Source organism: Phyllostomus discolor, chromosome 3, assembly GCF_004126475.2.
Source record: "Phyllostomus discolor isolate MPI-MPIP mPhyDis1 chromosome 3, mPhyDis1.pri.v3, whole genome shotgun sequence".
NCBI lineage: Eukaryota > Metazoa > Chordata > Mammalia > Chiroptera > Phyllostomidae > Phyllostomus > Phyllostomus discolor.
Genome location: NC_040905.2, coordinates 27,035,581 through 27,061,319, shown reverse-complemented (window position 1 = coordinate 27,061,319; position 25,739 = coordinate 27,035,581). Strand labels below are relative to the sequence as shown.

The window sequence follows — 25,739 nt, the reverse complement described above, 5'->3', positions numbered from 1 at the left end:
AGAGACACAGAAGGAAGAGGCAGACAGTGGAAGGATATGGCTGCAGGCCAAGGGATGCCAAGAATTGCCCGCCACCACCAGGAAGAGGGAGGCAGGCCTGGGATGGTCCCTCCTTCAGAGTCTCTGGAAGCAATCAGCTAAGCTCATACCTGGATCTTGGTCTTCTGTTCCCCTGAATTAAATTTTAGTGACTTAATATGACAGAAATTTGTTGTTCTTTGTGGTCCTTTGTTACAACAGCCACAAGAAACTATTACAAGTATGTTGAGAAAAACAAAGCAGGGTGGACCCAGGCAGGACTGAAGAGAGAGAGACAGAGGGATGGAGGGAGGAAAGGGGAGTAAGAGAGACAGAGAAAGACTATGAGGGTGTGTGTGAGTGTGGGGTTGTTACTGGAAACACAGTGACTGAAAAACCTCACTGAGAAGGTGGCCTCGGCACAGAGACCTACAAGTAGTGCCAGGTAGAAGGCATGTTTTGAGCAGCGGCTGGACCTCAAACAAGGCAGGGGTGTGCTTGGCATGTCGGATGAGGGGAGGAGACCAGTGGGTGAAGAATGGTGGTGGCCCAGCAGAGGGTGCAGAGTAGCAAGGGAGTCTGAACACATTCAAAAGGCAGGGCAGTAGCATTCCCAGATGGGTTGCATGTGATTGTGCTAGAGAGAGATGCTCATTGAATCCCTCTGATAGCCACCCTTTACTTATCTCCCTACCTAATGTTCCATCTCAGGCCCAACCAGGGGCCACTGGGTGGGCTGGTCAGACTAGGACCCCATTTGGGGGACTAGCATTTATTACTTCAGAATAAGAAGGAACAATTTCAAATAGCAGTTTCCTGCTGAAGTAGAGAGAAACAGTAAAATAATGAGAAATTGGTTATTTCTGAATGATTATGGGTACTGGGTACTCTAAATTAATCTCAGCCAAGCAATGGACTTCTTTACTTCAATTTATCAGGAATTGAGAGGGAAAATAATGTAAAATGATTACCTGAAATGTATGCTATTATTTATCATTTTTAATCACATGTAGTTTAAATACCAGTGAATTTCTGTCTCTATTGAAGACCTAAAAATTCTAAAAGGTTATTAGATTACAAAGAATATTAACAATTGTATTGTGATACCTATTTGTTATCAAGTCACTTTAAAACACTTTATTTATTAATTAATGTAACTAGACTTTTTCAATAAAAATATACTCCACAATAAAAAAATTAATTTCATACCTATAAGAATTTACTTGCCCTTGAAATTCTAACAGGCTCTGTTTGCTGAAAAACACATTATTACCTATAAACTTTACCCTGTAAGCCACAACGAGTTTATGGAAAATGTTTATATTCTATGACTATGTGCCTATTTTAAAATTAACTTCCCATAGTGCTCCTTAGAAAATCACCTGGACCTGTGAACCCTGAGTGAGAAGAAGAGGGAAAGAATTTGGTGGCCGAGATCCAGGTTAGGGGTGCACAATTCAAGTCTGGTTAAGCAACAGTATTAACTCGTTGACGTCAGAAGATCAAGATTTTGGCTCAAATTAGATTAAGAATTTAAGAAAAAGGCACAAAGGCTCTGATTATCCTCAAAATTTGAGTGTGTGTGTGTGTGCATGTACACAGACACTGTATACATAAAAGGGAACTTAATGCTACGTAATGAACTAGAAATATACTGTGTGTGTAAATCACAGACTTTCTTATAGATGAGCTAAGTGTATCACTTGACAGTCTCTGTGGAAAAAATAGTGTTTTTAATGATTCTGTTTCTAAAAACATTCTGAACTTCTGTGAGAAGCCACAATTATATGGTGGATACACTGTAAATACAAGAATGCCATCTCTTAAGATTTCGGACTAGGCTCCCTGTTTCTGGAAGTGAGAACCAGTCCCACGCACCTGTCGTGGTGTCTTTACAAGGTAGGCTCCAGGGCCGATTGATTGGTAAGCAGAGTCCAGTCTTGGTGACAGCAATCACTAGTGACATCCATGGTTAATTTTAGTCCTACAGATGTATGTTTCAGATACATGATTTCATCTCTGTCATCTTAGTTCTCCAAAGAATCACAACACAATTAATTTCAGATAACAATGAACAGAGATACTTCCTTAAAGAAAGTCTTAGTAAAATCTAATATTATATGGCCTAGAAAGGTACTGTGAGAGAAAGGTATTTAAAGATATTTTTAACATGCATATCACACTGTAGAATGGGAAGGAACCCTACCCAGCCTTCCCCATGTGTATTGTGCAGAATGACAAGTCAGGTCAGACCATCTAGTGACCTGACCAAGGTCACAAGTACGTCAGTGCGTGGAACCTGTGGTCAACTGTCTAGGTTCGCAGCTTATTCAAAGTTACACTGAGCCAAGATGTCTCGTCATAGATCTGCTCTGCATGCTAGTTTCAAGCATTGGTTCTTGCCTTTGGTTTGTCCTAGGCAATGATGTCGGAGCAGAATTATCTAATATAAAATGCAAGTTATCTAAGAAGGAAGAGAACACTTAATCTTAGGGCTTTATGCATTAGTTTCTTAATGGACATAGGATCATATAGTAGGAACGGGTGTATTCAGGAAGAGTATCTTTCAAAAAGCAAGTTGCTGGCCATGCCGATGTCACCCAGGCAAGCCCACCAGGGTCCCATCTGTGGCTGAACAAAGCTGGACTTACGGCTCCTAATGAGAAACAGGGACCCACACTGTGGGACCGTGAGGTATTTCACTAAGATGATGTTAGTATAGACTAGAATTAGGGCTTGTGTTAGGTGCTTTGGGGCAGATTCCGGGGAGAAAGGCTTCCTTCTGGATTGGCTGCTACCAGGAAGTAGGGGACACTGGGTGACTGAGCATCTAGAGATCCTTAGCTAGAAGGAGGGAAGGACAGGGCAAGGCTGACAGGGGCCATTGTCACCAGTTCTGTGACTCAGACGACATTTGTGTTGTGCCCGTGTTCAGACATGATTATGGAGGGGTCTTGATGTTGCCTTGTCCCATAACAGAGTGTGATGCCTTGTGTGATGGTAATAGTTTGTGGGTTGTTTATGTTCAGAAGGACACCGAGACCTAGCTGTGGGTGCCTGGCCAGCTCCTGGCTGCCGGGGCTTCTCTCCTCTTCCTTGGACACAAGGCACGGAGCAGCCAGTGAGGAGATCCAGGGGTCATGGAGAGAGGGCTGGTTCCTTCGTCACTGGCTGCCTCTGCCAAAGTGTCAGAGGATTAATCCACTGAGGATTAAACTGGTGTTCCTAAGCTTTGTCAACATGATAGGAAAACCAGAAGTAAAAACAAAAGGAAAGGAAAGGGAAGGAAAAGGAAGAAATCACTGCTGTCTCCAAGAAGTTACGGTCTAATTTTGCCTGTCTCATGGACTGGTTATTTGGAAATCTTATGGACAGCAAGTCTGACACTGGAATGTAACACTGATTACTGACTTTGTTGATTATGTTCTTAGTATTTTTTTGTGTGTGGTTGTTGTTACCTGACATGTTAAGGACAGGAGGAAAGCTTTGGTGTTATTGCTTAGAAAAGGAAAACAAAGACAAAGACAAAACAAAACTAGAGACATGCAGTCAGGTCTGTAGTTAGTAGTGCCCATGTCCAAAACACATCTGTCTGGGTCTCTTGCTTCACTTTTCCCTTAAAGGAAGTATAAAGAAATTGTGAATATTTGGGACACGATACTTGACATTCGATTAAAAGACCTACAGTGTCCGAGTGCTCATTCATAATCATTTCTTATTACTAGACATTTTTTAACATATTCCACAGTAATTTTGCTATAAAACTATTCATTTACTTCCATTTCTGGTGTCTGAATGTTTCTAAATATAAAATGTAGAGGATATATTCACGGTTGGTTTTTAATAAAATAACCAACAGTGGACATCATTAGCAGTCCTTGCAGATCATGGGTGAAAGGGGTATGGACAGGCCTGCTGCCCATTGTCCTGGAAGATTCCCCATCCGTGCAACTGGATATCCCATTAGCAAGCTTCTTTTTAAAGTGCAGTTAACCAAAAAGAAGGTATTCCTTTCAAGATAATAGTGTCCAATTACCTTTAATTTCTACCCATTGATAAAGTCTTAGACTAGGCTTTTATTACTTGTGTGCCACCTAATTCTCAGTAGAATATCTGTGATTAATTTGAAAATTAATTGAAAAGTTTGCAATGAGTTTAAAGTTATTTTGTGTTATTGCTGCCACAGATCTTTGTAATTTAAACTGAGATAGATGGGCAAACAGGGCAAATAAAATAGGTCTGCGTACAGGAAAACGAGCAAGTGGTGGATAAATATAGTTTTATTTATGCAAATAATAAAAGCATACATTATTTCTTTTATCTCTTGCATTAGTTAAGAATTATGGTTTCTTCATTAAGCATTTTTTATTCCCTAGAAAACCATTTTAAGTTCTATTTTCACAGCAACACACTGAAGCCACAAGGAGAGGAATGATTAGGATTTTAAGAGGGCTAATTCAATAACTAATTATCGTGCAGATTTTCTTTTCTTTGTCAGAAGGCACTGAACACAATGAATGGGCGGAACCTGACTTTGTGTGACTACAGAGTTTCCCAAACTGTACTGGCTGGGGGCCCTTTGTGAGACTTCCACTGTGCCCCTGGGCCGACACCAAGGCCTGACAGTTCCATTTGTCAAGGAGTCAGGTCCAAACAACTTGGGAATTATCTTCGTCCTAACAAGTTCGTGCCTTGGGGGGTGCTGCACAACTTCGCACACCTTGGAATCGGACTTTGCTCTCTTCAGTCCCTCTCTTACTGATTTCCACATGGTCTTTGCTTTTTATGACAGAAAGCTCTTGCAAAGTGACGACATCATCAAGAGGGATGAGACACAACTGAATTCTGAAGCTGAGCTCAGTGGAGCTCACGCTTCTGTGGGTGTCTGACAGAAGCTGTGTTTCCCTTAACAGTTTAAACTACCCCGAGGGTCCTCTCTGAGTTTGCCGGGTCACCCGGGGACATTTCAGGACACAGTTTGGGAACAGTGGTACATGAAGGTCCAATAGCTTTGACCTCACCCTAAATCAAGAACTTAGCATAATGGACAATTATTGGGAAAAGCAGAGTTTGTATACAGAGAAAATGGAAATTTATCTTGTAACATTGAAATTTAGAATTTCAAAAAAGTGACACAGTGCAATGAAACGTAAATACTTGTCATTTGGGAAAATATTCTTCCTCGTGTGTAACAATTTTTTCTTTGGTGACTATTTGAAATGTATTATTTATGATTTTTAAAAAGCTAAATCACAACACTCTTTAATGGTTTTTTAGATATTTCAAAGATGCTTATGACAGACTTTGGGGGACATACCAACATTTAAAATCGCCTTCCTTTTTTTTTTAACCTTAGCAAGAGCATGTATATAGTACAATGGAATGACATAGTGCTCACAACAAAAATACCAGGTTAGTAGAGTTGAATTACTGCAAACACTTCTTATATTCAGCTTGCTCTTCACTGTCTCAGATTGCTGTTAATGTTTGCATTCTTGCACTTGACTTTGAGAGACCTCCTCATACGCATTTCCTGCCTTTCTCCGGGGTCTTTGTTGGGCTCTGTGGACTTAGAGTGCAGAACAAGAAATGACATGAGGGCTGTGAGAACCACAAGAAAGCAAGCGAGATCACTGATGTAGAAACTCTGTTCTCAGGGGAAGGTGACGAGCAGCTCTTTCTAGATTTGACTGTGCTGGATTGATTAGAAATTGTCATTTTCTTTCCAATGGCTCTTTAAGGTAGGATCCGTAATCATCTTTACTTTCTAGACAAGGAGACTGAGGTTCAGAGAGTTTGAGTGACTTGTTCAGAGTTAGCGGAAGGACAGCCCAAGAGTCACCATGGCTTCTACGAGTCCATGTCCTGTGCTGGCGACACGGAGCAGAGCCCACCGCTTCCATGGCTGTGGTTCTCAGAGGTGGTTCAGAAATCTGGAATTCACGTGGGCACGAAGGAGGACTTTAATCATAGGTAGAACTGTTCCTGTTCTGCATGATAAAATTGAGCACACTCAAATTTTCCAATGATTTTCAGGGAGTGTTTGACTTTTATTGGGTTGGCTAAAAAATTTATTTAGTTTTTTTTTTGTGCATGATGGCTCTAGTAGTGCTTAGTTGTATTTAACTTCATTCAAAACAATTTTGTTAGATTGTATTGTGACAGCTATTGTATCAGAATGTATTTTTTAAAAACTTACCAAAATTGGTGAATTTTTGTACAGCTGTTTTAATGTTGAAGATGGAAGAAAATATGCAACATTTTCAGTGTACTATGCTGAAATAATAATAAATAATAATAAATTTCAAGAAAGGTAAAAACACAATTGAAACACAAAAAAAGGTTTGTATAGTGTATTAAGAAGGTGCTGTGACTGATAGAAAGTGTCAAACGTGATTTGCGACGTTTCTTGGTACTATGGACATTTTGGCCAAATAATTCTTTGCTGTGGGGCTGTCTTATGCATTGGAAGATGTTTAGCAGCACCCCTGGCCTCTACTCACCAGAAGCCAATAGCAGGAGGTAGCTGGTATCCTCAAAATATCCAGATCACTAAAGTAGTTGGTGAAAATGAAAAATGTGTCTTTTATTTTACAGAAATAAATGGACTCTTTGGCCAACCCAACATTTCAGTTAGTATCAGAGGCGCAGACTGCGCTCAGAAGCAAGATCTCACGGACAGCTTTCTTCCACTAGGTTATACAGAAAATGCATGTTTCCCCAGGTTATGCGAGCGTTCGGATTTGTTCTCTGTCAGCAGATGTAAAAATAAGCGAGCAGAAGATCTGGTCAAGAATGTTTGTTTTTATAACTTCAAGTAGAAGTATGTAAGATCTATGAAATACTTCTCTGAGTTAGGAGAAGCAAATATCATTCTCCAGAAGTGAAAATGTTGATGACAGATTAAAGGATGAAGCCCATTTTGACAGCCTAGACATAAAGTGCGGAAGGCACAACTTCCAGTGAAAACACTGAGAATGCAGCTCAGTCTTTTCGTTATCAGAGTAGCGCCAAGTGGTTTGGGCTGTTGTTCTTTAGATTCGTGTTCTGGATGATGCCAGAGCTAACAGTTTAAGGGCAAGTTTTAAATAACTTCCTTTTTTTCCGCTATTATGTACGCGTGTGTCATCTATGAGTTTTTCTAAATAGGCCTTGACCTATTTACGTTCTAAGTCTCAGCAACATTTGGGACTTGAAATGCACTGCCTACTGTGTGATCTAATACCTTTTGGAGGTTAAATAGAAAAGGAGAAGGAGGCTTGAATGCACTGGGGTGGGGACAAAACTAGGCTCCCTTTATGGAAGACCTGGGCCGACCCACTGCGCACGGACCCCCAGGTCTCGGCTGCTGTCCGAGGCAGCAGGGCCTCCAGCTCATTCCCAATGCTGCTCTCAGAAAGCAGGCTTTGTTTGGAAGTACTTCTGGTTTCCCACACAACCCAACCAGAACTTTAAGCAGGCAAGTGTGTGACCAAGGGAGAAAAAAAAAACATCTTTGGATCCTAGCATGTTTCATCTTCATTTAAGCAGCCGAGGAGTTATCAATTAAAACCTCTTAGAACTGAAACCACCACAGTATTATAACTTTAGTAAAAATTCAGTCTTGCCTCATTTTCTCTGAAATGCAAAATCCATAAAGTCGCCAGGAAGATGAAGGTTCCCCAGCCAGCAGAATGCTGATGAAGGGGGGACCAGTCATCGTTATCTTGGAAAAACATAAATATTTCCAAGGGACTATTTGTTGATTACCTATTAGGGAAGAAAGTATTACTGCCACTAAAAGAGTGTTTTTTAAGCTCCTCTCTCCCTCCAAACACACAGCATGCAGTCAGACGCAAGGACTGTGAATTCTGTTTCCATCCCAGTCCCATCGCTGGAACCATGGCTCATGGCCTCTTTCTCCTGTGCTTTGCAAACTGTGACGTTTTCTAACAGGCTCCCTCACTCCAGGCTGGAGCCCCCATTTGTCCTGCACACCACCACCTCTGCAATGCTGCTGACGGCCAACCAGAACACCTTACTGACCTTCAAGAAACTCTCCACTGTGCTCTGTCACTCGGCCCCAGAAAGGCCCCCGTGGCTGGCCCTGCCTCCTCCCCAGCTGTACTTTCGTAGTTCCCTGCAGGGCCTAACGGTGTCCTGTCCTCCACCTCCACCTGGGCCCGTTTCCCACCTGTGGGCCAAATGCTGATCTGCCCCAGCTTCCAGCACCTGTGAAAGCCCTTTCCTGATGACAAAGAAGTTGAAACTATCCACAGGTGACACTGGTATGTTAACAGAGACACTTAAAACACTGTCTTAGTATTTGTGACTTAGAGGGTCACAGCAGTCTGGAGAAAATACTGTCTCGTTCTTGACACCATGGCAGTTTCCCTGGCCTGTCTTGTGGCAAACACACACACTTTGCATCACTTGTCACACTGGAAGTTTACACTTATCTGTGTAATTGGTTAATGGCAGTTTTCTCCACTAGAGAAGTAAACTCCAGCAACCAGGAACTGAGCTATTTTTAACTCATTTTGATGCTCCTGGGCCTATAGCAGGCACTCAGCGAACAAATGAAATGTTCCAAGATTAAAACATCTCCAACATAAAAACACTGACAATGACAAGAAGTGTACACATGCAAATATCACGTAAGTGGTAACGTAATAGTTACTTGCTCCCTTATCACCCCTCCCTGGTGCACTCATTCATTCGCTGAGTATTTACTGTGTATTAGTGAGGCAGAGTGAACAATCTGAGGCAATGTGCAATCACTGGCCCCCCGGAGCTTCCGCTGGGGGGCTCAGGGTGGGCTCAGGTGGGAGAAGGCCCAGGAGCAAGTCAAGGTCTGTTAGCCTTGTCATTACACACGTTTTGGGCCAGATAATCCTCGGTTAGGGAAAGTGGGGGGCTTTACCACATTGCAAGATATTTAGCAACATCCCTGGCCTCCACCAACAAGATGCCAAAAACATCCCTCTTCGGTTGTAATGACCAAAAATGTCTCCAGATATTGTCAGATACCCCTCTGAGAGTGGAGGAGGGAAAGACCACTTCCTGTTGAGAGCCACTGGTGTAAGGAACATCTCTGATGTCACCAGCGGAGGGTCGTAGGCAACTATTCAGCTCTAGTCACATTACGTGGGCCTCCACCTACTCCTTTCCTGCTGAGGATGTGGCCGAAAGGTAGAGTAGGTTCCCTTTATTGCATTTCAGTGGGTTCTGGTCTAGAATCGTGGACAGGAAGGGAAGTGTGGAGAAGGTGCAGTGTCACCTCTTGTTCCCTTCGGTTTACTCACCTAAGTGGATGAGTAGCCAACAGTCTGGCATGAGGCACAAGGACATACCTGTGACCAGGTGGCAGGTGGAATGGCTATATTCCAATTCATCAGCTACCCTAGTGGCAGCTTGATTGATGGCTTGCAGGCCTTCTACGGCACACCGTATCGTCTTTGTGCAAAAAACCAAACAAACTGTTGAGGAATGAACAGCTATTTCATGCCGGTTTCTTATAGTTACCTTGGCAGTTTGTGGACATATTTGCAAGGAAAGGTGTCTGGGGGTCCCTATAACTAAGTAACTCTCCTCATGCATTTTCACACCACCGTCAGACCCTGCCAGACCCGCTTCCATCAAGGACCGGAGCTGGGTCTGCGTGTTCAGTTGTGACAGTCCTGGAGTGCATAATGCTCTGCAGCTGATCCAGCGATTCGGTCTAACTTAGATTTTGCTGAGAGTCAGATGCTCTCAGAGCTGCTTCGGCGAGTATGGTGACAGCAGGCAGCCGGCCTCTACCTCAGGCTTAATGGATTTCCTCTAATAAACCCCAGACATCACAGTAGCACAAAATCCTTCCCATCAGGGAACTGGGCAAAGGCTGCATTGTAACAAGGTCCACAGGCGAGGACAGTGGCAGACACACAGTCCAGACGCTGGAAAGCTGGCACATGGAGGCATTTGGAGGGGCTGGCTTGGCCCCAGCTTTCCTTACCCTCCCCTCCGTTGAAACCTAGTGGCTTCCATCTGCTCACCCCAAAACCCTTAATGCATTATTAACTTGTCAACCGTGCAAAACAAGTGTGTGCTCAGGTACCAATTAGGCAGGAGAATTATTCAAGGTCACGCAAAAAATCATACAAATGCCGAAAATGACTTCATGTTGCAATTCCTCAACCTGAGCTCGGCAAGTTTCCCTTTTGTCTACTCTTCTCGCTTTTGCACCAAAAAGGTTTTTGTTGTTGTTGCTGTTGTTTGTTTTTATTATAGAAATTATAGGAAACACTAAGTAGTTTTTTTTCTTTATCTCTGGAGTGGAAGATCGTAGCATCTGAGATAAAGAATACAGAAGGAAGATAATCTCCATGATGAAGAGAAAAAAGAAGTCATGCTTCCTAAGTGTGGGTCATTATAAAAAGATAAATTAAAACAATCCCAAGAATTTTGGGTCATTTTAAATAGCTTATCTATTTTTAGATTTCATAAAGTTTTGACCAAGTTTCATTTAAACAAAAAAGGTCTGTACATTCTCTCTAACCTTTTTAGTCTTTCCTTTATTTTTCTTTTTGACTTCTGACTTCCCTCTGACGGAAAAGATTGGCCAGTGAAAAGATTTGTGTGTCTTTCTCCTTCCTGCTCATCCATCTCCACTATTATGAACAAGTGTATCTTTTTATAGACACTTGTGATGGTTAGTTTTCTACGTCACCTTGGTTAGGCTATACTACCCATTTACTTAATCAGGCACTAATTGAGGTGTTGCCTTGCAGGTATTTCATAGATGTGGGTAATACTTATAATCAGTTGACTAAGTAAAGGAGAGCATCCTTGACAATGTGTGGTCCTCCTCCAATCACATGATAGTCCATAAAAGTAAACTGAGGTTTCTAAAATAAATTTTATCTGAGAACTGCCATCTCAGCCCCTGCCTCAGTTTCCAGCTGACTGGCCTGTCCTACAGATTTCAGACCTAGTGACCCCATAGTCACATGGGGAGACTTCTTCATTTCTGCCCCTTTCTCTTTCTTGATGTATAGATATGTATAGTGTATATATGTAGTAAGTTGCCCCAAAAGTTCATTTGTTGTTTTCTGTAAGATGGCTCTAGTAGCACTTAGTTGTATTTAACTTCATTTGAAATAATTTTGTTAGACTGTATTGTGACAGCTGTCATATCAGTGTGCATTTGAAAACACTTATCAAAATTGGTGAATTTTTGTGCAGTCATTTTAATACTGAAGATGGAAGAAAATAAGCAATGTGTTTGTCATATTATGCTTTATTATTTCAAGAAAGGTAAAAATAAATGAAACACAAAAAAAGATTTATGCAGTGTACGGAGAAGGTGCTGTGACTGACTGGATGTGTCAGAAGTGGTTCGTGAAGTTTTGGGCTAGAGATTTCTCAGTGGACGCCAGACGCCAAGGTCGGGTAGACCAGGTGCAGTTGATAGTGATCCAACTGAGACACGAATTGAGAACAATCAAGGCTACGCCAGGTGGGAGATAGCCACATACTCAAAATACCCAAGTCAATAAAGTTATTAGTGAAAAAGGAAAATGTATCTTTTATGGGAAAAGCCATACAAACTTTTTGGGCAACCCAATATGTATACACATACACATAGAATTTTTTAAAAATTAAGAGAAACTAAGAATTCTCTCTCTTAGATTCTGAGTGGTAGCTACCTTCACTGTGGCAGGAAGTCAGAGGAGCTGCGGCTCCTCCCTCGCCCCGCCCCCACTGCAGGAGGTGCAGTCCCTCCCCAGGACTCTGGCTGGGCTAAGCGGGTTGTCTGCACTGACAGAATGTGGCTCTGAGGCCAGGTCATAAGAAGCCTTGTAGCTTCAACATCGGCCTTCGGGGTGTTCACTCCTAGACTCCCCCTCTTGGATCCCGGCCACACAGACTAGGTGTTCTAGTCAGCTGCCCCAGCGGAGCTCCCAGTGGGCGACTGGCATCAGCTGCCCGAGTGAGAGTGCGCCACCTTGGATGCTAAAGGGTACCAGAGTGTGCCACCCCATAATATGCCTCTTTGGCAGTCAGATTAGCTTGAACTGATTATTTTTGAGAAACTAGATAGGACTAGCTCTGAAAATGGAGTAGAAGTTACCCTTTTGTAAGAAAAACTTACATTTATAAAGGAAATCTCCATGTGTAAGGTCTCTCCCTGCTGTACTAGGAAGCACAGGATGACCCTAATTAGTAGGATCTCAGCAGTGGAGAAGGCATGGACTTAAATCCGCATAACAAGCCTTACCCTTGTATACCCTGTTTTTCCTGCTACCATCCCATAATTGGCCACCCTCTCCCTCCACCCTCTCCCCTACCATCATTTTTGTCTTTAGCTGAAGACAGTATTTAAGTGGTGTCCTGGGGCATTCTCTGGACATTACTAATTTTTCTGAGTGTTTTCCATGTATATGTGAGGTATACATGTTAATACACTTGTTTTTTCCTCATTAATCTCTTTTACTATGGCAGGGGAGTGCTTTAGCCAATAACTAAGAAGGGACAGGGGACATTACGTTTACTCCCCGACAATGTCCAGCCCTGAGGGGGCTGTTACATGACTATGGCCCACCAACCTCTCACCATATCCCGATGTGGATGCTGAAGGGGGCAAACAGGCCCCCCCAGTAGGTGCTTCTTGGCCACGTAGATTATCTTGAGCTAAAGGCAGTGGAGACCCTGAGGGATCAGGAGAGCTTCTGACCCTGCCTTAACAACCTAGAAGAATTTCAATGAGGGGGCCTCACTCTAGCAAGAGTTATCACCAGAGATAACTTCTGTGACCTATTTATATATATGACAGGACAAACATCTCATTACTGAGCACCTGTTCTTACTGACCTGTGTATGACTCCCCTCCCTGCTGAAGCTTCCACCTCTGACTGTATTCCTCAGCTCAGGGTGCCACACATACCTCGTTTTACCTCTCATGTGTGTGTGTGTGTGTGTGTCTATACCTTTCTCACATACGTGGCATGCCCATATAAACACAATTAAATTTGGTTATTTTCTCTTGTTAATCTGTCTCATACAGATTTAATTATTAGAACAGCCAAAAGAACCAAAAAGGGAGAAAAAATTTTCCTCTTCCACAATACCCAAGTGAGAATCTCCCAGCTAATCCCAGAGAACAGGGTGCTATGGTATGTTGCTGTTTTAAGGAACTAAGCTTTGAGGTGGTTTGTTATATGGGAAAGTAGATAACTCCAGCATGTAGAAATAGCTTTTGTTACATTGCACTTAAGGCATTTCGTATTTGTTTATTAGTTTGGGGAAAAGGGGCTCTGTACAACAATCTGCCTGACAGTAACCTGTGGGGGGATCTGATCATAAATTCCTAACTGGGCAGGTCATAGTGGGCAGACAAGCCCCCAAGCCTAAAAAACATTTATCTCTTTCTTAAGCAAGCACCGTCCATTGTTCTTGCGAACACGTGTAGATTAACACACCTTTGAAATGTCAAGAGTAATCCTCTTTTTCCAGCCCCCTGGGATGCGTAGCCAACTGGAAACAGCTCATAATCTTGTAAACTATCCTGTAATCCACTCATAGAGATTTCCCCACCTTGCTTTCTCCCACGTAATCTTCCTTATCTCCCTCCTTAATCACCATGTATAAAAACAACTGCAAAACTGTCATTTGCCAGGGCATTTGAGATCTTGCTTCTTGGCATATTTGGTTCAAATAAACTCAAATTCTTCTAAGCATTTTCTACAGGTTTGGACATTTCTTACATTGACAGCTTCAACCAATGATACTTCTTATAGTATTAAATGTAAACACCCATCCAACAAGAATTTTGAAACTATTTAGAAGAGAACATAATGTGTACAAACAGTGCCTTAATTTTGTTAATTTTTTTTCCCACCAGATAGAAAGAAAAGGTCTAGGAAGAATGTAAATCTATTGTTGAGAACCCTAAAGACAGAGTTGAATGAATTAAGCTCACCTGCATCAAGATTTGGGCCTAGAGGGAAGTTCATCTCCTATACGTTTCCACTAATATTTTTAAAGGAGCAAACACATCATACTATATTTAATTTTCTGTATGTTGCAATTCTTAAACATAACCTTTGTGACTGGGGAGAGACTGCCCAAATCCTTCTAAGAGGCTGGCCAAATCTGAGAGATAACCAAGGGCCCAGTCGGAGCATGCATTTGACATGCACAGTAGCCCATCCAGGGCTTCACCTCCTTTATCTGCCACACACCACAGACTGTTGACATTAAGACAATATTTTTCTGCCTGAATCATCTCAGGGCTGGGGGCCAGGCCACTGGGAACCATTCATACAGTTTAGAGCCTGGTGAAATTATTCACACTAGCCGATCCTAAATTGTACACCCCGTCCTGCCTTGCCTTCCCCACAGAGACCCCAATAAAGGCCTTGGCCTAAGTGCTAACTTGCTCTTCCCATCTTCTGGCCACTTTGACGTCTGCTGTGTGGCTGTGTGGTGTTCTAGGCCTCTTGTCGCTAGGACTTGTGAGTGTAATAAATTTCGTTTTCCTGAGCCTCTCCTGTCTCCTCTTGTGGTCACACGTGACTGACCATCTCATAAAAGAAAACAAGATACACTCATTTAAGCTACCTGGAAATTGTCCTACAATGGAGATATTTGTACTAACTTCTCCAACCCATCTGTGACACTCCCTATGGCACTTTGCAGCACGAGGCTGTTCCGTCACAAGCTGAGACGGGCCTTCCTCGAGTGATGCATCCTACTGTTTACTGCTCCACGTGCTGTAGCTAGGAGTGGGGAGCAGCAAATGAAAAAGAGAAACAGAAGCCCTGGCTGGCGTAGCTCAGTGGATTGAGCTCGGGCTGTGAACCAAAGCATCGCAGGTTCAATTCCCAGTCAGGGCACATGTCTCGGTTGCAGGTCCCCAGTGGTGGCCATGTGAGAGGCAACCACACACTGATGTTTCTCTCTCTTTCTTTCTTCGTCCCTTCCCCTCTCTAAAAATAAATAAATAAAATCTTTAAAAAAAGAGAGAAACAGAGCAGGTATACAAGTGTATTTTAAGTAGACAAACCCTCACCTGTGCAGAGAGGTTAAAAGTACAAAATGATACTTTCAGGCGGTCAGACCTCTTTGGAAAGTCTGGCTCATAAAATGCTATTAAAAAACAAATTATCATTGTAATGGATAAAATAACGGCATGTACTTTTAAATTGTTACATCTCCTAATGAGTTTAACTTACAGACTCAAAAAGGGAGCTTAAAAAAACACAAGGTCTCAAGTGAAAATCAAACGAGAATACAAAACGATTAATTTATTATAACATAAAAATAATTTTAGGTGTTATGCAATTTGGAATTTTAATGTGTGAAAAGAGGACAATGACCTAAAAAAACTGAGAAATAAAGTTAATAATGTTACTGACAACCATTAAGGAAGTGACATTAAATTTAGTGCTCTTGGGAAGTATGAGGTCTGTCTGGAAAAAGTCCAGCCATTGTTAATATAATGAGAACAGTTTGGGCAACATCTATGTAACCTGGAAGCCAAGGAGAATAGACTGGAATGGGCATACATGAACAATGATGACTTCACTGTAACAGTTAGTGGGGGTAGTAGATGCTGCTGAGTGAGCATGTGTACTGTGTGGCTGTCACATTCAAAACGATTGAGTGAATAGAACAACGAACCTGCATCAATTTTTGCATTAAGTTTGAACATTCCTCAGCAGAAACTATTCAGAAGATTCAGAAGGCCGCAGCTATGGGCAACAGGTGATTGACAGCTTCATCACAGCAATGTGCCCGCTCATGCATCACTTCTAATGCAAAGTTTTTTGGTGAAACATCAGATCACCCAGGTGACTCAGGCCCAGATTTGGCACCCTGTGACTTCTGGCTCTTCCCCAAATTTAAATCACCTTTGAAAGGGAAGAGATTTTAGGCCGTCATTGAGATTCAGGAAAATAAGATGGGGCAGCTCATGGTGACTGGGAGAACTGCGTGAGGTCCCACGGTGCCTACTTTGAAGGGGACGGAGGCATCACTCACCTATGTACAATGTTCCTTTTATCTTTTATCTTCTTCAATAAATGTCTCTATTTTTCTTATTAGAGGCTGGGTATTTTCTAGACATACTTTGTATAATAGATGAGTTCGTGGGTGAAGAATTAATCCATACGAAGGTTACTGAATTGGTTCTGACATGCCCCTCATTAGAATAGCCCAAGAGCAGGACGTTAAGAGTCTAGGTGACATCAGCTCGCACGTCTGGGAGGCCTGGGCCGGGCTCCACTGGCAGGTTGATGCCGGCAGAGGATGACATTTTCAGCATGATGCACACCACAGCTGCACGTGAGCATGTTTGTACTTAAGTACTTCACGTTGGCCCAGGGGGACTTAGGGGGATTTTCTTCCTTCTAATAAAAATTAAAATTAAAAGTCTAAATGTGGAGGCAAAATGACCACTAAGCATTAGAAATAGGGCTCAGGCAGGCGAGGTTCCTCTCAGCCTTTCGTGGATCCAGGCCACGTCTCTTGGTGTTGCCCCAAAGCAAGAGAAGGGGGACAGGTTAGCACCTCTTCATATTTGAGGAGCTCCTTCCTCCAGAGCCTGATGATGGAATACTTTGTTATTTGTTGCATGCTGACACTGTGCTCAGGGTCTGGCGAGCCACCCAGTGTCCTCCCTGGAGGCTGGCAGTGGAGACTAACAAATACCCAGTTATAAAATCCACCAGCAGACAAAGCAGCTGACTGTCCCAAGGATGGAGTCACTTAGCATTTTTCTTTGGCTGCTGCCTCAGACATTGGAGCAGCCTCTCAGGATCCTGCTGCACTAACCATGGGCCATTTGTTTCTCCAGCTCTGGGGAGTGGGACATTCCAACAACGGCCAGCCCTCCTGGGCTCCACCCACCCTCCATGCCAGCTGCGGTCTTTCCGACCTACAACGAGTATTAATAAATGGGGAAAAAAGAAAGCAGAATCCAATGGATTCTGTAGTAGCCATGTCTGCATGTGAATAGGCTCACATTTTTCTTTCTTGAAAGACTATTTGAGGTAGAAATACTAAAATTATATACCATAAAACAGGTCAGGGACTACCTAGACCCACAATGTTAGATAACGATGTAAAGTAGAAAATGTTATGTCAAAGGTCTAAGTTAACCAAAAGACCATGGTGTGTTAGTTGTTTAAATCACATCTCATCTATGAAAGACATCACGAGTTTCAGAGGCACATTTTATATTCACAGGTCGATTTTCTTGATCCCTTTCAACAACATAGGTTTTCAAAAACTGCTCCTAGAAAAAAACATTTCCCTGTCAGTCATTTAACTTATTGACATCTGACCTGCCATGCTCCAGAAGGAATTTCTAATGGCTCTTACAAAACCTAACATCTCGGAGGTGAAAGGAGCCTTCACGCCATGGGGTCCAACCTTCACCTGACATGTGAACTCAGGTTGTAGAACAATTTTAAGTACGTGGGGATGACAGGAGAATACCTCTTCCCCCGGCTCATTGTTGGTTGAGGATAAACTTCAGACTTTCCTTTGGCGGTGACCCCACATCTCTGCCTCAGCCCATCTGGCTCTGTCCTTGACTTCTGAGACCTTTCAAGACATCTAAAATGTCTTGTTTTTTCTGTGATGACCCATTTTGTAATTAATATACAGCAATCAAGAAGAATGGTTCAAGAGTGCTGTATCCATAGAATATTTAAAGTCATTAAAATTATGTGTACACAATACATGTAATAAGAGAAAAATGTTCATAAAAGGGCATTTAATTAAAAAAACCAAGATACACATCTATACAGGAAATAGGGTCACAAGTGTGTGTATCGTGTATGTGTGTGTGTGTGTGTGTGTGTAGGTGGGGGGGTGGGAGGGAGAAGGAATGGACGAGAGAGAACTCAGGGATGCTAAGGCTCGGAGAATAGATGACCACGTGAAGAGTACTATCGACAGCGCCATCACGGGTCCCTTTGACAATACTTCTTTGTATTTTCCAACAGGAACCTTGAATTCAGGCCTTTGTAACGACTGTGTGCCTCTGTGTCCTCTCATCTGCTCCACAGTTGTCATATACGCTCTCATCAAACACCAGGCTCTCCCCGTCTGGTTGCTTTGGAGAATGTCTCCCTCTCCCCCCCCCCCCTTCACGCTCCAGTTTGTGCACATGTGTCTCCGGGGGCTGCCGGCAGCTGGACAGGGTCCCAGGTGTGCTGGTGTGAGCACTCAGGTGGAGGGGGGAAGGTCTCCCTCGACCCAGATGGGGCCCTTCTCTCCATGTGTCTAAAACCACGTTCCCTCTGGCGGCATGTTGTCTGAAATCTCATGTTTACCCTTGAATCAACATTTTAAAGCATTTTGGTCAGTTTTGTTCTCAGTTTCAGTATTCAAAATGGCTGACTGGAATATTTGTTTATATCATTTGTTTTGACCTAAGATATATAATAAAACAAAAGGAGAGTTATTAATTTTCCAAAGGATAGTTACTTGATACTATGGGTTGAATTGTTTCCCCCACAATGTATTGATAAGATATATTGATAAGATCCATAGAGGCCTTAACTCCAGAACCTTATTTGGAGTAACCTCATTTGGAAATCGGGTCCTGGCAGAAGTGTCACAGGCATGAAGTCACATGGACTGGTGTCCTTAGAACAAGAGTGCACTTTGGATACAGAGGTACGGAGAAAAGACCAGGTGGGGAGAGACACAGGGAGACACTGTGTGACTCAGAGGCAGGGACAGGAGTGATGCAGGAGCCAAAGAGCATGGAGGATTACCGCCCCCAGAAGCTAGAAAAGGTAAAGGGGGACTCTCCCCAGAGCCTTTGAAGAAAGCACGGCTCTGCTGAGACCTCGATCTCAGACTCCCACACTCCAGAGCTCCGAGACAATAAATTTCCTTCATTTTAAGCCACCCATGTCGGTGGTAATTTTTAATGGCATCTCTAGAAAACTAATACACTAGGACAAGGGCCGTGACATATCTTCTTATAATCCACATCTGCTTAAATTATCAACAAAGTCTTTACTTTAGAAAACACTTTGGAAGAAAAATATTTTAATTGTGATTAATTTGAGGGCTTAATGGTATCTCATCAATGTCCACTTCACAACTAATTTTCTAACAACAAAGTAAAACTGGATTTAACAAAATAACATTTAAAGTTGTCGACATATACTGAATGTTTTCAATGTGCCAAGCATTATGCTAAAACCTTTACATACCTGCTACATATGTATATGTACACACACACACAGTCTTATATTCCACACACATGTGCTACATGTTTTATACATAAACATACAAATATAATATTCTTACCTAGGGAACAGCAAACCTTTTGTGTCAAGGGACAGAAAATAAACGTTTTGGGCTTTGCTGGCTGCGCAGGCTCTGTTGTAACTACTCAACTCTGCAGCTGTAGCTCGAAAGCAGCACAGATGAAGAGTAAAAATGAGCCTGGCTGTGTTCTAATAAAACTTTATTTACAAAAACACACGGTGGGCCGAATTTGCCCAAGGGCTATAGTTTTCTAACCCTTGTTATAATTCTTTGAGAAAGAACATAATTTTTTACTGATTGACAGGTGAGGGAAATGAGGCTGAAAGTTAAAAATCTTGTGCCAAAACTACCTTGGCAACAGAAATGTAACAACATGTTAGAAGCAAAACAAAAACAGGCTAACTTTTATTAAGTCAAAACAGAAATTTCCACAAATGCAAAGAATGTATAGATACATCAGAAAACATTTAGAAATTCCCATTAAAGTTTAGGGCTATTGACTGTTAGTGTCTGAAATGATCTATATGTAAGACTGCAGCAATAAGGTAAATAGAGAAGAGAAACGATAGAACTTTAAAGGAATTGGTAAAAGTGAAACATTTTTGTTTATCTTCCAGCTAAGAAAAAGCAATAAAAGTTCCCTGTCAACACAGAAGAAAGTGAGTTGCAACATCCTGCAAACAAGCCCCCTCCCTTCACCAAACTGCTGCCCCCTCTGTAGGGGACCTCCACACACCAGTCCATTTTACACCTTGCACTTTGCTGGGCCTGAACTTTTTTGAACTCTCTACAACTGTTCAATTGGGTGGCAAGCCATTCCGCTCAGATGACAAGTGAACATTAAATTTTCTGAAATTAGTTGATAAGTCACTCAACATACCTATATGTATTCTGTATGTTTTTTTTTAAAGGCACCTCTGATTTAGCTGGTTCACGAGACTTTCATCAATGAACACCCACCTACTGCTACGTTTAGAACTCTGTAGCTGAAAGAATTAAATATCTAACTTTTTTTTCCTCATGCAACCACAGCACGATAATGGTATTGCACAGATCCTCTGAACTGAGAGCTTTGGAACAAAAGGCATATGACTACCACTTGAGCTTTTTAAAATTCTAAGTGAAAAGAATTTATTTCCCGGGATACAGTTTTAGTTGAGCATGGCAAAATCACTTTGGGATGATGGAGCCTCACCTCATTTTCATAATTATCATAAATGCACACAAAAGCGTAAACAATAAATAATTAACTCCACAGATAGGGTTGGGAGAGGACATAAAGCTGCACAGTGTCACCACATTTAACTCTCTGCTGTAGTAAATGCTACAGACAAATAAGAGCGAAATGGGTTAATTGGTCACCCGTGCCTATTTTAATTGTAGTACTGAAAATCAGAAAAATGCTGGGAGAATTCTCATCGCAGGGTTTTCTGGGCTGTCAGGGGAGAGTTTGCCTGGGACCGCAGCATCTCTACAACACTGTGTAACTGATTACCTCTCTTCCTCTCCTTTACCTTTCATAATTAGCTGCAAACTATTAACTTAATGCACATTTATCTACAACAATTTAATTCAGAGTGCAAAGAATCTTTCTAGTCTATAATTACACTGCAGCTTAATTAGCATAATTTCCACTGCACATATTTTAATAAAGAAGCTGCCATTATGGGTTGGCTTCCAACGTGGAACTCTTCCAGGGAGCATCATAAGTAGAGACAAATGCCTCCTACTTCTGAATTGCCACAAATGCACAGAGATGATCGGAAGCCCACTTTTGGGGGATGGCGATGGTTGGGAGGGCATGCCTCTCAAGGACGGGACCTGATGGAGTCTCCCAAACCAGCACCACCTGTTGAGGGTATGAGCAGCCCAGGGCTCACCCTCCATAATTACCCAGGGCTGGGCGATGAATGATTTGTCAATTATGCTATGTGGGCTGGGGTTTGACTTCGTTAGTCTGTAACTGTCTACTCTGAGGTGTGAAAACATCTCCACACTTTATTTTGGATCTGTGTCCCCAGGGGATGTCTATTCATGTGCCTCAACTAGATGCCATCAGTTATTAACTGGGACCCAGATAAATGAGACCTTTAAGAGATTTTTATTAACTTGAAAGAGCCTAAGCATCTTGGTCTCTACGCTAAAGCTCCCTTTCCAAAGACCAATTAACAAGAAGAAGGAGCCACCTTATTGGTTTGGCACTGAAATGGCAAATACCTACATTGTGATTTAATGGGACTGCACACATTTTGCGATTATTGCAAATTTGTCCTAATAATAATAAAATTGTATGATTGAAAGGAAAAATCCTCAGTTCTAGTAGCTCATTATATTTTTCACAAACAATATAACTATTAAAATGACTTCACCAAAGAGCATTTGCCAATGTTTTTGGTGTTGACATTTTAACCAAGCACCTTCTGCTTCCTCTGAGTTTACAACATTGAAAAATAGTGATCGTTTCACACCAGGGACAAAAAGATGAGGCTTGAGGGGAGTGGACCAATGTTGCTCTTGTGCAGGAAAAACTTAAATAAAAAAACTATCAAGGAAGCAGATGGATCGAACCATAATGGTGAAACCCAAGAAAACGCTGCTTCTGATGAAAACCACCTGTGGCCAAAGGTGTGCTGCAGGGACTTTGCATGCAGTGCGGGCAAAGGCACGTCTGACATCAGCACCATTTCTGGAAAATCAGGTAGTCCAATAAGACACAGAATATGTGCTTGCTCCCTCTCAAATATTTCCACATTTCTTTTCCAGATGTACATTAGAAACTTAGTGAGTGTTTTTATTAAAAAATCCCGAGTGAGCTTAAAGAATCTTTTCAGTAAGGTACCTATTCACTTTCTCAATCACCAAAAGTCCAACTGAAAAACAACACAACAAATGCATGTAAACCATCGTCGCACTGTTTACAGTAAATGCAACCAAAGTTATATATCGAAGACTCATTTATGTCATCACAATCTGTTTTTCAGTCACTTTTCAACCATTTAGAGCTTGTGTGTCTGTGAATAGTTACTTAAATTTGTATTTATTTCTATATTTCTTTTTTTTTTTGAAATAGGATTTCCCTAATGGTGAGCAATGTGCATTCAAAAAAAGTATATTGTGTCCATACCTCATATTCAACTGGACCACAGCACATATTCAACATGTAATTCTGTAACAGAGCCGAATGAGCTGACACCGAGTTAGATTATTCCAGTAAAGAAGCCAGGGCTCTGGTCTCAACAAAGACTACATGTACATGAAGTTCACAATATATGTTTGGCATAAACGTAAATACTTACAAAAAAGGTGCCTCTTTTTGCAAATGCTGCCAGAGTTCCTCTCTAGACTTGCACTTTGGAACCCTGCAGAATGATTTTTACAGGAGTAAGCCCTCCCCCTCAGAAAAGCAGGACATCATCAATATTCACATTCACATTGCGTAAACTAAAAGGCAGAGACGTCAGAAAGTTAAATGTCTACTTACAAACTGCAGGACACAAAAATTATACCATACTAGTGATTAAAAAATGATAAAACATGGAACCTTGAATTGCATGATATGTTAACCTTGGGAATATTAATCATATAACAATTATTTTCCAAAAACTTCCATATTTGTAAACATGTAAACCATTAACATTCACAAACATTCTATTTCACCACCTATGAATTCTAAGATGTAAAAAAAAATCTTCACAACAAAGTTACATGAAATTTCTATCTAAACCCTAAATTTTGAGTTCACTTTACACTATTGTTGGAATTAACTAGAATTTGTTCCTGCTAGATGAACTGCCCCAGTGAGGGGCTGTTTTTATTTTGCTCACAAACAAGAAGTGCAAGCATGGCATGATTTTTCTCTACATTATTTCTAAAGTTCCGACAAGTAACTCCTAATGTATACTCCCAGAGACCCACACCTTAAGTAATGCACCTATATGTAGTTCATATGCATTGGCTAATAATGACTGGTGAAATATCATGCATAACGACCATGCAACCTGTCAGGTTGCACATTGCATTTCTATAAGCCTATTCTTCGTATACATTCAAAACAAAAACAATATGGTAAAAAAAAGAATCCAGTCACTGTTCTATTTGGACTGTGAGAATTCTCAAGCTTCTGCAGTGTCAGATTTCTAGATGGATTGGTTTATATTCAACAGGGAGACAATAGATTATGTAATGTTCATAAAAAATACAGGATCTCTGCTTGAACACATGGTGCCATTAGGAGTTGTACCGGAGAGGATCAAGCTCTTTTCTCCCATTATACTTAGAAAGCCAAGATCTTTGGCTTCAGAATCAGAAGACCATCTGCCATCTCCCCTCCTTCTTCCAAAACAGGCTTCTCTCCCCGCCCCCACCTCTTTCATAGCACAATTAGTTGCCAAGGGTCACTGTCCAAGGGCCCAGTATTTAACATTATATTTCCACACTATGTCTCTTAATTCTTTGGCTGGCATTATTGGGTCATTGTAACCCAATCCTTAGCCTTATTATTATTTTTAAAAAAGCTTAAAATAGCAAATTAGACAACTACAATAACCAGCAGATATGAAAAGCTATTATATAACCATATAATAGTTTAGATGCCATGTGGAACTAAACATTAAAATATTCATTTAAATTCAATTGTATTATGCATTTCCAGGAAATAATCTACTAATTGCTATGCACTGGCACTTGGCAATAAAATACAAAATATGTAGGAGAATAAAAGGCACATGCTAATCATTTCTGTTGCTTTGACTTTAGCACTATTTTAAAAAAAGTTTTAGCAATGAGCCACAATCTGAAATACTTACACTGCAACTCAGTGTATACACACCAAACCACACATATAAATGTATGCATAATGGAGTAGAGAGAAAAAAGTATCCTTACGAAGGCAGATATATTTTTGATAGGTTTTTTTCCTGTTCTATGATAGTCTCCTCTGCTCTATTCCATTGACTTATTTTCAAAACACTGTTCATGACCAATAAAAGTATTTTGCTACACACTAAGGGTTGTGGTTGGTAGTTAATGTCCATACAAGACTCTGTGTGTGTGTGTGTGTGTGTGTATTTGTATATATCACTATATATATATATATATATATATATATATATATATATATAGTGATCACGCATACCCACTCATCACATACACAGTACCACATAATACATATTAATTGTTTGACAATTTGGGTAATCAAACAATGTCCCAATTGTTTGACAAATGGGACAATTTGTCAAATTGTTTGACAATTAGCCTTTAAATACTTAGCTTTAAAGGCTAAAATTAGACTGAGGCAAAAAGACCTTTTCTTCATGATTTTAATTTTATTAAAACTCCTGGTTTACTCAGCATCTTCCCCCTTCCATTCCTCCACACATAAATGTGAAAGATTTTTCAGACACTCATGAAGATGATGAGAAGGACAGTGATATTGATAATATTGCCCACTTCCATTTAGACATTAATCTCAATTCTCTGATGGTCCCAATGGCCTTATGACATAGTTTATATTCAAATGAACAGGGAACACTGGGCTTCGATGATCCACGGGGACAGATCATGTTGTGCTTTTGAGTATCTCATGTCACCTGAAAATTCGGCTCCGATGACCAGGTGCATCCCTACCAAGGGCTGGCTGAGTGAGAAATGAATGGGAGGTTGAAATAAAAAGGCAGAGAAAAGACTTCATTCAGAGATACAAACCAACCACTTCACATAAAGAAAAAACAGCTCTTACCAGAAAGGAGACAAATTGTGTAAAATACCATGCTGAAGTTGTTTGCAGCACGTAAACTAAAATATTATAAAAATATCTTTCTCTGCAACTATAATTTCCATTTTCTAATAATGATATGCAGCTATAATTTTTAAAATAGAAATTCCTGACAAATAAGCAGAGAATGAGTTTAGATTATTTTTGCACTCAAATTTGTAGATTAATTTAGAAAACAATTATAGCAATGTGAGAACATTTTCCTGACAAAATTGTGTCATTTATCTGATCACTCACCATCTACTGTGGAAAACAACACTCTACCCACTCAAATTATTCTATACTCATCAATTACAACATGATTTATTAGCATTAAATAGCTGGAGATGTTTGATAATATTGTGCCTCTGTCAGCATCCAGGAGGCTTAAAAAATTTGTTATTTTGGAAAAGGTAAATACTGCCCTTCTCAGTGCTTTGCATGTATTTTACATCAAGACCCGTGATAAAAATAGATCTTAGACTTACACACGCACGTATGTTCACCCAAGTCTGACACCCCTTTTCTGGATCACTAAAATCAAACTTTCTGTACTACGGGTAGTGTAATCTATTCTATTGTATTCTACTCAATTTTTAAAATGCTAGCCAAAACCCTGTCTACTGCTTTTTCTACTCATTCCTGGGTGGTGTCCAGGTGGAAAAGAAAAATTGTACTAATCCAACCAGGCCATGGACTCCTGAATTCTATC

General features: G+C 41.1%; 1 protein-coding gene across 5 annotated transcripts in view; it reads right to left on the bottom strand.

Moving 5' to 3' along the window:
* The window catches only part of CTNND2 (catenin delta 2), an 828,740-nt gene that overhangs the window by 249,313 nt on the left and 553,688 nt on the right, over positions 1-25,739 (bottom strand). For 3 of the 5 annotated variants that reach the window (XM_036020261.1, XM_036020262.1, XM_036020264.1), the window contains one exon: positions 22,572-22,634. The exons of the other annotated variants lie outside the window; for them this stretch is intronic. In XM_036020261.1, coding sequence (XP_035876154.1) covers positions 22,572-22,634 — 63 coding nt within the window. The remainder of the gene's footprint in view (positions 1-22,571; positions 22,635-25,739) is intronic. 5 annotated transcript variants of the gene reach the window in all.